This window comes from Ogataea angusta (assembly GCF_019207475.1).
Source record: "Ogataea angusta isolate 61-244 chromosome Unknown 61-244_NODE_9_length_489604_cov_89.567313, whole genome shotgun sequence".
NCBI classification, from domain to species: domain Eukaryota; kingdom Fungi; phylum Ascomycota; class Pichiomycetes; order Pichiales; family Pichiaceae; genus Ogataea; species Ogataea angusta.
Genome location: NW_025065223.1, coordinates 404,269 through 416,176, shown reverse-complemented (window position 1 = coordinate 416,176; position 11,908 = coordinate 404,269). Strand labels below are relative to the sequence as shown.

Sequence of the window (11,908 nt, the reverse complement as noted above, 5' to 3'; positions counted from 1 at the left end):
ATTATGATCTGTGAGCAATTTGTAGGTCGACATTCTCGTCTAGGTATGTGCGCAATTGGTGGAAAAGAGAGTATAGCTGTTTGACTTTTTCGTCCATCTCTGCCAGTTGGAGGAATTTGGCGTGCATCTGTTGTTTCTTGATGAGGATTTGCTCGCTGTAGCGTTTTTGGTCCTCAAGCTGCTGCTTGTTCAATTCGATACATTTTTGAGACAAAGCCTCCAGAATCTGCAGGAAATTATCCTCTGAGTCGTCAACAGTGTCGCGCAGTGCTTGGTTGTATTTTTTCCTGCTTATCAGAAGTTCTGCCAGTTGCTGGTTTTCCAGCCTGAGTTCCTGGATTCGCCTGGTTTTCGGTGACGACGACTCCAGTTGTGTTTTGTCAATGGGCTGTAAATTGCCATATTTGAACCTGCTTTCGTCCTCCGCGGGAATTAGGCCCTGGTAATTGGCAATAAGTGACGTAGAGATCTGATCTGTCTGTGTCCATATCTCCTGTTTTAGCTTCGCGTTCTCGCTAAGCACTTCCGCCAGATCGTCCACCAGACTGTACAGGGCTCCATAATTCTCTGTGTTGATCACGTTTATTTCCTGGCTATACGAGGGCTGCCCAGCTTTGCCGTCGGCGGCGAGATCTTCAGGAGGCATTAAAAAATAAAAATTAAATATATTCGGGCTAATTAAATTATTTCAGAGCGAAACTAGCGACCGAAGTATTTTCTCTCCAGAGGCCTGGTGACGTTGTAGGCAATGAAGGCAAAGGCAAAGGCAAGCTCGAATCCAATCTCTGCACCAAACTCTCCAATCTTTCTTCCAATGACACCGGCGTACCAGGTCTGGTCCATACCAATAACCACACCTGCAGCACCGCAGCAGAAAGCGAACGCGCCCGCGTATCCTGGGTTCAGAAGCCTCTTGTTGTTGTAGATCTCCAGGTTGTAGCCGCTGAAGCCCTTCAGGTAGAAAAAGTGCTCCGAAAGCGAGATGGCGTCGTAAATGGCCAGGTAGTAGCCGATGATGTTCATGAAGTTCTCAACAACAGACTCGAAGTGGTAGTATGCCGGGATACAGATGGCAAGCGTCAGACAGTTTCCAACAACAGTCCAGACGACTCTTGGCACCTTGGCCAAGGGCGACCAGAACGCCTGGGCTCCCAGAGCGATGGAGTACATGTTTGGCAGGTTGTTGCAAACGGTCGAGAGAGCAAGTAGCACACACAAGAATTCTCCAAACCTGTGGAGCGAGTTCTCGACAAGAATGGCGTACACCAGTCCACCCACCGAGTACTCGCTGTACATGTCGGCGTAGGTCTGGTTGGTTTTGATACCGGTGACGGCAGCAGCACCCAGAATCATGGTGAAGATCAGCGGAAGACACAGTCCGCCCAGCACAGAAAAGAAGATTCTGTATGGGTTGGAGTTTGGCTTCATGTAGGTGGTGTAGTCTGCGGCGTAGGTGGTCCATCCGGCAGCGAAACCGAAGATGGTTCCTCCGAAAGAGAGAACGCTGCCGGCAAAAGTCTCGCCGGACCCCCACAGAGTGTAAGTTCCGTCGTCGTTGGGCACGCCCGCCACGAAGACGTCGTCCATGGACAATCTGGCGATGATGGCGATGAAAGCGACGACGTTAGGAATCCAGGACCATTTCTCGTACGCGTGGATCACGTTGTAGCCGAAAAAGGTGACGATGATGGTCAGGATGACAATGATCAAACATCCGGCCCACGCTGGCAGAGCATGGTTGTTGACCATGTTGAGCAGCTGGGCAGAGGCCATGATGTTCACGGCACCCCAACCGACACAGGCAACGACGTTGATGAAGGCAAAGATCCGCATCGCAATATCTCCCACAAGGTATCTCGAAAGCACCATCTGTCTGAGACCGAACTTTGCTCCGTGGATGGAGAAGAAGGCCACTGGAATGGCACCCAAGAGATTGAAGAAAATAATGGCCAACACAGAGGTGCCGAAGTCAAGGCCAAAAACACCGTAGGACAAACATCCAATGTTGAACGTGGCAATCACCATGTTGGCAGAGAGCCACATGGAGGCGCAGGTCCAAAGAGAGGTCTGGGTTTTCTCCAGCACGGGAATCATCTCTATACCTCTCGTTTCACCATGGAACATGCTCATGATGTTGGCGTAGAAGCCAGAGAGTCTGGTCTTCTCCACCTCGGAGGTCTCTTGGACGAAAGGCTCGTCGCTCAGCGACTCGTCGATCTTCTTCTCAGGGTCTGGGGCCATTTTGTGCTGATTGAACGGGCAGATAACGTTCGTTTATATAGAAAATTTTTTACTCTGGATGACATGCGGCCAGCTAACAATGCACGCTGCGCGCCGAACAATGCGGAAAGCCATACGGACTCGTTTTATCTGATATCTGGCTAACAAAAGGCTGCAGCCGCAGCGTTATCTGAAAGGCTGCAAGCCCGGTGAAGAACAAGGGTCCGCGGCACGCCTCGGACGGCACTTCCCGCGCCGGTGCACGGGTGCGGATAGGGATGCGTGCCTCGGCAAGCGGGTAGCGAAAAGACGAAACAGGGCGTTTTACGGTGCAGAGATGTGGATACCGTTTTATATTCAGTTTATTGCATGTCCTTGAAAGAGAGCATCGACAAGGCCACGTCGGCCGAGCTGACCGAGGACGATTTCGCGCTGCTGCTGGACGTCGTCGACATCGTCAAGAGCGACGCCGACACCAACATCGAGGAGGCGGTCAACATCATCAGGACCAAGCTGGAGTCCAACAACGCCAACGTCATTCTGCGCAGTGTGTCGCTGTTGGACTTTTTGGCCGAGAATTGCGGCGCCATGATGCGCGGCCAGATCGCCAAGCGGTCGTTTGTCAACAATTACCTTGTCAAGCTGGTGAACGACCCGAAAATGCACAATTCTATCAAATACGCTGTCATCAAGGAGATCTACAAGCTGAGCAAGAGTTTCAAGGGCGACGAGTCGCTGCGTGCGATGGAGGACAGTTTCAAGGAGCTGCAGAAGAAGTATTTGTACTTGTGCCAGCAGGCTGTCTCTGAGGTCGACGGCACTCCGAAACCTGCTGGTGGCGATGAGGACGAGGAGCTCAGAAAGGCGATCGAGATGTCGCTGCGAGAGACGGGCCCGCCGTTCGGCGAGCGCCCAGGCACGTCTGTGGCTGAGCAGCCGCTGAACGTGCCTGCTGCTGCGCCAGAGTACGCCCAAACTCCGGCCCCAGCCCCAGCCCCGGCCGCTGTTCCTGCCCCAGAAAAAGTGCGTGCTCTGTATGATCTGCAATCGAACGACGACGACACGCTGTCGTTCAAGAAAGACGACATCATCGTGGTTGTCGAGAAGGTGAACGACGACTGGATCCGAGGCTGTCTGAACGGAAACCTGGGCATTGTGCCTGTGAACTATGTCGAGAAGGTGCCGCAGACCACCGAGCGCGAGCTGGCCGAGCTGATCACGCTGCTGGACAACTCTTTCAACGTGGAGGTGCTGCTGTCGAAACTGATCGATCTCAAAACCCGGGTGGCTTCGCAGCCGATCTCCAGCCAGGAGTTCGAGAGCATACTGATCAGAGACCAGATCCCGGGCAAGCTCGACCAGCTCACCCAGACAAGGGAAACGCTGCGCCAGATATTGGATCTGTACAAGCTGAAGGTGCTGGAGCTGCAAAGTATGCAGAAAAACGTGGACACGAGCGTCGAGCTGTACCACCAGCTGCTGAGAGAGGCGAAAAATAGCCAGCCGCTGCCGTCGCCGAATCCGACCACGTTCGGGTTCAACCCTCAGCAGAGCCAGTACCAGATCCAGTCTCCGCCTTTCTAGAGAAACTCATTCCATATTGACCAGCCAATTGCTCAACCGACACGAGGTTTTGCACCCGGAACCTCTTGAGGTCGTCGAGGGTGTCGTTTTTCGAGACGAAAATGGCGCCCAGCCGTTGCACAACCGCGGCACTATCGCTTAGAACCACCCGTTTATTCTCACTCAACACCTGCAGTTTGTATAGCATAAGAGCAACGATCGACACTTTGTACTCGTTAAATTCAGAGACGTGCGACGGCTCCGGCGTCGTGAGGATCTCTGAGTACACCACAGAGAGCTGTTCCCAAAACCCGTGCAGCACAACGCTCGCGCACGGCTCGAACTGCAACCGGGCCAAAATAGCAGCCACTGTGTGCAGTCTAAACTGCTGCACACACACGTAACTGACCCGCGAGTATATTTTTAGCTGCGCGACACTCAGCCGTGGCAGACGGACCGGTTCAGCCAGATCTGGAGCCAGGTCGACCACACAGATCTGCCCCGACGGCCATTTACGCTCCAGAACGTCCGCCACCAGCTCTGCGAGCGACTCGTGCTCCAGCTGCTCGATCATAAATAAAGCTCATATATTTAATTATTTCCAATATTATTTACTCCCCAGACCGATCTTATTTTTTTCAAACATACGCCAATACAGCTGGCATTTGTTGTTCCCGAGTTGCATGTCTTTTGAAGCGTACGAAGACGTGACGGGGCTGCGGTTTGCGTGGAACGCGCTGCCGCAGTCGAAGAACGACGCCAAAAACTACGTCGTGCCGTTCTCCTGTCTGTACCAGCCGCTCAGGCCCATGGAGAGTCCGCTCCTTTTGAATGGGCCCCCCATCTCGTGTCGCGCGTGCCGGGCGCTGCTGAACCCGTACTGCCAGCCAGACCTCCAGAGCAGAACGTGGACATGCTCGCTGTGCCGGCTGCGCAACCAGTTTGCGCACGAGCTCGCCGATCTGCCGTTCGAAGCTCGTCCCGAGGCAGTCAATTATGAGTACATTCTGCCGCCCCTGGCCACCCAGCAGCCCTACGTGTTTCTCTTTGTCGTGGATCTGTGCCTGGAACCAGAAAACCTCGCTGCCCTGAAGGAAAGCCTGCTGGTGGCAATGAACCTGATTCCTCCAGATGCGCTGGTTGGCTTCATCACGTTTGGAAAAAATGTCAACGTCCACGAGATCGGCCACCAGGACTCCAGCTCGAGCTACTGCTTCAACGGACTGAAAAGCTACAACGCAGACCAAATAGAGAAAACTCTGGGCGTGCTTTCTGGAGACCTCAAGGCACACAGAAGACCGGTCCAGAACCAGCCTGAAATGCCGCTCAACCCTGCGAGCAGATTCATCCAGCAGCTGGCGATGTGCGAGTTCCAGCTCACCACTCTAATCGAGTCGCTGGCCCCAGACTCGTTCCCGGTCGAGAAATACCACCGGAACCAGCGTGCTACGGGAGCTGCGCTGAACGTGGCCACCAACCTGCTCTCGTCCACGTTCGCCAAGTCCGGCGCCCGTCTGATGTTGTTTACCGGAGGCCCCTGCACTTACGGGCCGGGCAAAATCGTGGACACCGCTCTGAAACACCCAATCAGATCGCACAGCGATCTGCAAAAGGACCCGGCCATGCTCAAGCAATACAAAAAAGCGGCAAAATTCTACGAGGAGCTCGCGGCCATTGCGTCCAAGGCAGGCCACACGGTGGACATCTTTGTCGGCTCCTACGACCAGGTCGGCCTTGCCGAGATGGAGTGTCTCATGCACAGAACAGGCGGCACGGCGATCCAGAGCGACGGGTTCTCGACGGCGATTTTCAAGCAGTCCCTGCAGAGATTCTTCAACCGCACGCCCGCAGGCACGCTCGAGTTCGGCCTCAACGCCACGCTCGAGATCAAAACCACAAATAACCTCAAGCTCAGCGGCATCGTTGGTCACGTGACCGCGCTCAAGCACAGGACGCCGTCTGTTGCGGACAAGGAGGTTGGCGTGGGCGGCACCGACACGTGGAAGCTGGGCGGGGTTTCTGTGCACTCGACGTACGGCGTGTATTTTGAGCCTGTCGTTGAGGCGACCCAGCCGTTTGGGATTATACAATTCATCACCAGCTACCAGCATTCGGACGGCACGCGCAGACTGCATGTGACCACCAGTCACCGGCCAAGTCTGCAGCCGGGACAGAATCTGATTGAGTTCTTTGACCAGGAGGCCGCCGCTGTGCTGGTTGCCCGTCAGGCGCTCCACAAGGTGTTGAGAGACAACTCGACGGACGCTATTCGGTGGTGCGACAAGATCTTGGTGGATCTGTGTTCCAAGTTTGGAAGCTACAAAGTGGGCGATGCGCGGTCGCTGGTGCTGTCTCAGAACTTGAACCTCTTTCCGCAGTTCATGTACCATCTGAGACGGTCGAATTTCATCCAGATCTTCAACTCGTCGCCGGACGAAACGGCGTTCTACAGACACTGTTTCCTGACCGAGGAGTGCATGAACTCGCTGATCATGATTCAGCCGACGTTGACGTCGTTTGAGATCGAGAAGGAGCCGGTGCCGGTGCTGCTGGACTCGCTTTCGATCCGACCAGACAGAATCCTGCTCCTGGACACGTTTTTCCATCTATTAATTTTCCACGGCTCCCAAATAGCAGAGTGGAGAAGACAGGGGTACCAGGACCTGCCGGACTACGAATACTTCAAGGAATTTCTGAACCAGCCGCGTGTGGAAGCCGCCGACATCCTTGTTGATCGGTTCCCACTGCCGCGATTTATCGACACTCAGGAAGGCGGGTCGCAGGCGCGGTTTTTAATGTCGAAGCTGAACCCAACAACGTCGTACAAAAACGGCGACGACCTGCACATTCTGGCGAACGGCCACACCGACAGCGGCGCCGTGATCCTCACCGACGACGTGAGCTTACAAACGTTCATGGAACACGTCAACAGCGCTGTGGTGAAGCCGACTTAGATACAAAATTCAGCAAGCTGAAACTTTGTAGGTGTAAATCAAAAATTATGAGACCCACACTCCTCCAAAGGGAAGAGCTGGCGAGCCTGCCAGCAGCAGGTACGTGCAAAGCACACTGAACAGGCCCGATCACAAGGACTTCATGATCTCCTGTGATCTCCCAAGGTAAGTATGAGAAAATATTTTTCGGGGACGGGCGGTTTATATAGTGCTGTGTCGCCGGGTAATCCTTGGGGAGAAAAACACCGAGTACATATTTTCCAAGAATGAAAATAAAATAAATATTGTTTTATGCCTTCGTTTAGAGAGGATAATTTCCTGATAGTCCAGCCGGGCTCGCAGAACACGCTCGTGCGATTTGGAATTGAGGACGTGCTGAGTCCGCCCGCATACAGCATTCCCACGAAAGTGTACAAAAATGCACAGGACACAGCGTACTACACCATCAAACCCCAGGACGAGTCGCTCGCTGTGTATCCCATTGTGAAGGGCGAGATCGTCGATGTTCACGGGCTGAATTTTCTGCTGAAGTGTATTGTTCGCTCGATTCTCAAGGATCACCCCGTTTTGCTGCTCAACAGCATCGCCTTTACGCTGGTGCAGACCTCCAACAGATGGTCGAACGACGCGATCGAAATGATCACCAAGTACGTTTTTGAGACGCTGCAGTTTGGGGCGTTTTCCATAGTGCCTGCGTCGCTGTGCTCGATGTTCTCGTACGGGTCTCTGGCCAATGCCTGTGTTGTTGACATTGGCTACGAAAAGACAGAGATCACGCCGATCCTGGACTACCAGGTGTACATTCCGGGCATCAAGGTCATCGACAAGGGCGGAAACAGCATAAACGATAGACTGGGCAAAATTCTGCCGGACCTGACGAGCGATCAGGTGGAAATGCTGAAGCGGTCAGCTATTTTCGAGGTTTTGAGTGAGGAGGACGCCAAGAACTCGTTTTTCGGCGCCGAGCAGCTGGTGGAGAAAAAAGAAGAGGACGACGGCGTGCTGGACGTGGCGGCGATTGTGACGAGCGACAAGCCGACGAGGGAAATCTTGGCCGAGAAGGAGAAGGAGAAGCGCAAGAGCGGCAAGGCGGCGGCAGAGTCGAAGCCAAACAGCGAGCTGGAGACCAACACGTTTGTGGACAACGAGGGCAACGTTGTGAGCGTGGGCAAGGAGCGGTTCCAGGGCTGCACGGACCTGATCGAGAGCATTGGAGCGGCCATCCACTGCACACTGTCGAAAATCACAGATCTAAAACGGGCGCAGGAGTGCTACGACAATTTGATCCTGGTGGGCCAGACGAGCAAAATCAGCGGGTTCAAGGAGGCGCTTGTGGTGCATCTGTACCGCAACTTTGTGGTCGGACAAGGCGCGACGTCTGCCCAAGGCGGAGCGTTCCGCGACACAAATAACATGATTCAGGACCTGAACCTGATCCAGGTGCCGAAACACGTCAAGCTGCTGAGCCGGCCGGACTACTTTGCCGAGTGGAAGAAGACCGGGTTCGAGGACTGCTCGTTTTTGGGCGCGCAGATACTCGCGAAGCAGGTGTTCAACTCGCACGCCGTCGGAGGCTCCTTCCTGCGCGAGGACTACATGGAAAAGGGCCCGCTTGGTATTTGGCACAACAGGTTGTAGTATACATACACTAATAGGACTCAATCCCCCCGCAATCTCCTGGCGAGATGGATGTCTTTCTGCATAATGGTGACTCGCTTCGCGTGGAGCGCGCACAGGTTGGTATCCTCGAACAGATGCACAAGATACGCCTCGACGGCCTCTTGCAACGCCAGCACTGCGACCGATTGCCATCTGTAGGTGCTTGTTCCGAACTCGTCCTGGACGATTTCTCTGACGAGTCTGGCAAACGGGAGTTTCCTGATAAGCAGCTCTGTGGACTTCTGGAACCTTCTGATCTCGCGCAAGGCCACGGTTCCGGGCTTGAATCTTTTTTTCTGCGTTTTGATTTCTGTTGGGTCGCCCGGCTGGTTTCTCGCGAGCCCCGAGCTCAGAGTCGAGCCCGCCTTGACCTTTGGCGTGTCGGAGCTTTTTGACGGCGTTTTCTTGATACTGGCTGGCGAGTTCTTGAAGCTCGTGCTGGAGCCCATTTTGGGTGTCTTTGGCGTTGTCGACACCGGCTTGTGCTTGTTTAATCTGGCCATTGAAACAATGCCCTAAACTTTATCAGGACAATTTTTTGGTTACCCCTTTAGAAATAATTAAGTGCAGTGGCTGGTCTCAAAAGAATCAAAAAAATTAAAAATTAAAAAAAATTAATAAAATATCCTTAGTTGTGTTTCACCTACGTAATACAAATGCACAGGAAATGAACAGTCTTATTTCTCAGCAACCTCTGAGCCCTGGGAGAAGTTGGAAAATGCATCTGCAGCCTCCTCGGTCGTCTCTTTCTTGGTCTCCTTGACCTTAGGAGCAGCCTTGGAGGCTGCCTTAGGAGAAGCCTTCGCCTTCTTCTTTGGCTTTGGTGGCTCCTGGGTCATAAACTTGAGGAATCGTTTGCCCAGACCCTCCTTGCCCTTCTTAGCTGGCTTTTCGTCCACAGCCGCGAGCTTGTCGACCGCAGCTGGCTCGCTAGTAGCTGCGTCCGCCAATGGCTCCTCTGGCTGCTCTTCGACCGGCTTCACCACCTTTGGCTCGTCGTCCTCGGTGAACCCGTAGTCGACAGGTTCCTTCTTTGGCTCCTCCACCTCCACGGCCGGCGGCTCAGGGATCGACGCGTCGTCGAGCTCGAATTTCGAGTGGTCGATCGTCTCTTCGTCGGAAACGTCGCTGCTGATTTCTCTCTGCAGATGCTCCGGCAGGCTCGAGTTGATCTTTTTCTCCTCCTCCTTGTGAGCCGTCTTGAGGTCCTTCAACTCAGAAACAAGACCCTTTCTCTGCGCCTCGAGCTCGTCTTTCTGGTTGGCAAGTGTCGATCTTGTCGCCAAATACTCATCGTACTCCTGCTTTTTCTGCGCGTACTCCTTCTCGGCCTGCTCGTGCACCTGCTCGCTCTCGGAGGCCACTTTCTCGGACTCGCCCGACGCGGCCGCAAGCGCGGCCTCCGCCTCGGCGATCTTGGCGGTGATTTTCTCCAACTTCTTCAACGTCGACTCCAACTTCGCACTAGCAGTCTCGTAGCGGCCCTTGTGCTCTGCTAAAAACGCCTCCGCCTCCTCGCGCTTCGCCTTCAGCTCGTTCCACACTGCAGTCTCCTTCTCGCTCTCCTCTGCGAGCGGAGCCACCTCCTGGTCCTTCTCGGCTTGAATCGCGTCCAGCTCGGCCTGTCTCTCGGCGTCCTTGGCGTCCTTCACCTTCTTGAGCTCCGCCAGCTTCTCGTCCCGCTCGGCGTCCACCTCCTGCTTGCTCTTCTCCTCCTGCTCGATCTGCTCCCGGAACTGCTGCTCCTTGGCGTCCAGAGCGGCCTGCTGCTCGGCCTTCATCTGCGCCTGCTGCTCCTTCAGCTTGTCTTTTTCTTCCTGGAGCTGCTGACGACGCGAGGCCTTCTCGGCCTCGCGCTTCTGCTTGGCCTCGAGCTTGGCCTGTTTCTGCGCAGCAAAGAACTCCGTCTGCGCCCGCTTCAGCTCGGCCTTGCGCTGCTGCGCAGCCAAGTTCGCCAGCCGCTGCTGCTCCACCTTGTCGTCCAGATCGGACAGTATCGGATTCACCACCGACGAGGCCATGCGGTTGATCTCCTCAATGCTCAGCAGAAGCCCGCCGCCAACATCGATCTTGCCGCCCGTGTCGCTCTTGCGCTTCTCAAAGTTCGCCTGCGCAACCTGCAGCGCCTTGAGGTTCCACTCCCGGTTGCCAAACAGATTGTCCTGCACAGCCTTGTTGTCGATCTTGTCGAGCGTGGCATTGGCGTTGCTGATGGCCTTGATGAGCACGCGGTTGTCGATGAGCGAGTTGCGCGCGAGCGTGGCGCGCTCGGCCGCCGCGTAGTCCTGTCTCGGGTCGAAATTGAGCGACGCGAGAGCGCCGACCGACGCAAACTTCTCGTTGTTGAGGTTGTCGCTCGCGGTTGGAATCCCGTACAGCCCGTCTCGGCTCGGGTTGAGTCGGGAGGACATGCTTTTGAGCGCGCTCTCCTTGGCCGAGTACGTGATCTTGGAGATGTCGACCGCGCCATTTGCGCTGGTGTACGCGTTGGCCGTGGTGAGGCCGGAGCGGAAGTCCTGGTCCGGGTTGACTCTGGAGTTCATGGTCCTGGTGGCCGAGTCGGTGGCCCTGTTGAGGATGCGGCCGATGTCGATCACCTTGCCGGCCTCGTACGCGCCGCGCACGGTGGTGCCCGGGGTCGAGGAGGCGTGCAGGTTGCTCATGGTGGTGCGGCCGGAGCGCACGTCGTCAAAGTCGTACACGTCCTGGAGGGCCGTCTTGGCGGTGGCAGAGGCCGGCTTGCGTAGCACAGACGACGCCGCGTCCTGCGACAGCTCGGCGTACCCGCCGTCCACGTCCTCCTCGTAGAACGGGTACTTTTGCGACTTGGCGCTGATGGCGGCGTATTCCGCTTCCGGTGCAAAGTTGTTGCGCTTCCAGGCCCTGGGCGCAGAGTCCGTCTTGGCAATGAGGGCCGCAGTGGCGGCCTCTGCGGACAATTCTCTCTTGTAGGGGTGCACAGACAGGTCAGAAGACGAGGCTAGCAGCGCAGCGGTGTCTGAAGCGGAAGGGTCAACACCAAGGTTGACCTTGGCCGGGTTGTTGTAGATTCCGTACTTCAATTTGGCCCTGTAGATGGCCTCCTCGCTGAGCGGCTGGCCGTTGGTCTGGTAGACGCTCTGGCGAGTGGATTTACTCGTGATGGAGGGGGCACTGTCCTGGTACGACAGCATTGAACAAAGGTTATCGGGGAGAGATGAAATTTGCGTGGTTGCTCTTTTAGAGGGGCTGTGGCGGTGCAAGGCTGCGGCTTGTGGGGAGAGGAGCCGGGCAGGACAAGAGATTTGCTACAAGGGCGGATGCACGGGCAAGAAGTGCGTACGTTAGTGTGCTGCTGGGTTGGGCAGAGACCGATGTGGACCGTGGGTGCTGTTGTGGTGTGGATGGGGGGGGGCCTGCACTAGGGTTGCACTGGGCCTGTGGCGCAGTCACCACTGGAGTTGCCCGTTTAGGAAAAGTGGACTGCATGCTTTGGGAAGGCCAAACAAAGTGTAGACACGCGGTCTGGCCGG

General features: G+C 55.4%; 9 protein-coding genes across 9 annotated transcripts; 4 read left to right on the top strand and 5 right to left on the bottom strand.

Annotated features, from left to right (window-relative positions):
- Position 1: 1 nt before the first annotated feature.
- KL928_004420 (uncharacterized protein) lies at positions 2-646 on the bottom strand (the record flags this gene model as incomplete). Its single annotated transcript, XM_043205117.1, has 1 exon — positions 2-646. The coding sequence occupies one exon, from the start codon at positions 644-646 to the stop codon at positions 2-4; it is 645 nt and encodes a 214-aa protein (XP_043058487.1).
- Positions 647-699: 53 nt separating this feature from the next.
- KL928_004419 (uncharacterized protein) lies at positions 700-1,170 on the bottom strand (the record flags this gene model as incomplete). The annotated part of the gene is made up of 1 exon (XM_043205115.1): positions 700-1,170. One exon carries the CDS (start codon positions 1,168-1,170, stop codon positions 700-702), a length of 471 nt encoding a protein of 156 aa, XP_043058486.1.
- An 85-nt stretch (positions 1,171-1,255) lies between these two features.
- KL928_004418 (uncharacterized protein) lies at positions 1,256-2,385 on the top strand (the record flags this gene model as incomplete). Its single annotated transcript, XM_043205114.1, has 2 exons — positions 1,256-1,302; positions 1,392-2,385. 2 exons carry the CDS (start codon positions 1,256-1,258, stop codon positions 2,383-2,385), a joined length of 1,041 nt encoding a protein of 346 aa, XP_043058485.1.
- Positions 2,386-2,589: 204 nt separating this feature from the next.
- KL928_004417 (uncharacterized protein) lies at positions 2,590-3,719 on the top strand (the record flags this gene model as incomplete). The annotated part of the gene is made up of 2 exons (XM_043205113.1): positions 2,590-3,352; positions 3,418-3,719. 2 exons carry the CDS (start codon positions 2,590-2,592, stop codon positions 3,717-3,719), a joined length of 1,065 nt encoding a protein of 354 aa, XP_043058484.1.
- A 38-nt stretch (positions 3,720-3,757) lies between these two features.
- Positions 3,758-4,448, bottom strand: KL928_004416 (uncharacterized protein; the record flags this gene model as incomplete). The annotated part of the gene is made up of 2 exons (XM_043205112.1): positions 3,758-4,220; positions 4,432-4,448. The coding sequence occupies 2 exons, from the start codon at positions 4,446-4,448 to the stop codon at positions 3,758-3,760; spliced, it is 480 nt and encodes a 159-aa protein (XP_043058483.1).
- A 144-nt stretch (positions 4,449-4,592) lies between these two features.
- KL928_004415 (uncharacterized protein) lies at positions 4,593-6,737 on the top strand (the record flags this gene model as incomplete). The annotated part of the gene is made up of 1 exon (XM_043205111.1): positions 4,593-6,737. One exon carries the CDS (start codon positions 4,593-4,595, stop codon positions 6,735-6,737), a length of 2,145 nt encoding a protein of 714 aa, XP_043058482.1.
- Positions 6,738-7,028: 291 nt separating this feature from the next.
- KL928_004414 (uncharacterized protein) lies at positions 7,029-8,375 on the top strand (the record flags this gene model as incomplete). The annotated part of the gene is made up of 1 exon (XM_043205110.1): positions 7,029-8,375. One exon carries the CDS (start codon positions 7,029-7,031, stop codon positions 8,373-8,375), a length of 1,347 nt encoding a protein of 448 aa, XP_043058481.1.
- Positions 8,376-8,395: 20 nt separating this feature from the next.
- On the bottom strand, positions 8,396-8,899 carry KL928_004413 (uncharacterized protein; the record flags this gene model as incomplete). The annotated part of the gene is made up of 1 exon (XM_043205109.1): positions 8,396-8,899. The coding sequence occupies one exon, from the start codon at positions 8,897-8,899 to the stop codon at positions 8,396-8,398; it is 504 nt and encodes a 167-aa protein (XP_043058480.1).
- Positions 8,900-9,073: 174 nt separating this feature from the next.
- On the bottom strand, positions 9,074-11,569 carry KL928_004412 (uncharacterized protein; the record flags this gene model as incomplete). Its single annotated transcript, XM_043205108.1, has 1 exon — positions 9,074-11,569. One exon carries the CDS (start codon positions 11,567-11,569, stop codon positions 9,074-9,076), a length of 2,496 nt encoding a protein of 831 aa, XP_043058479.1.
- Between the last annotated feature and the right edge of the window lie 339 nt (positions 11,570-11,908).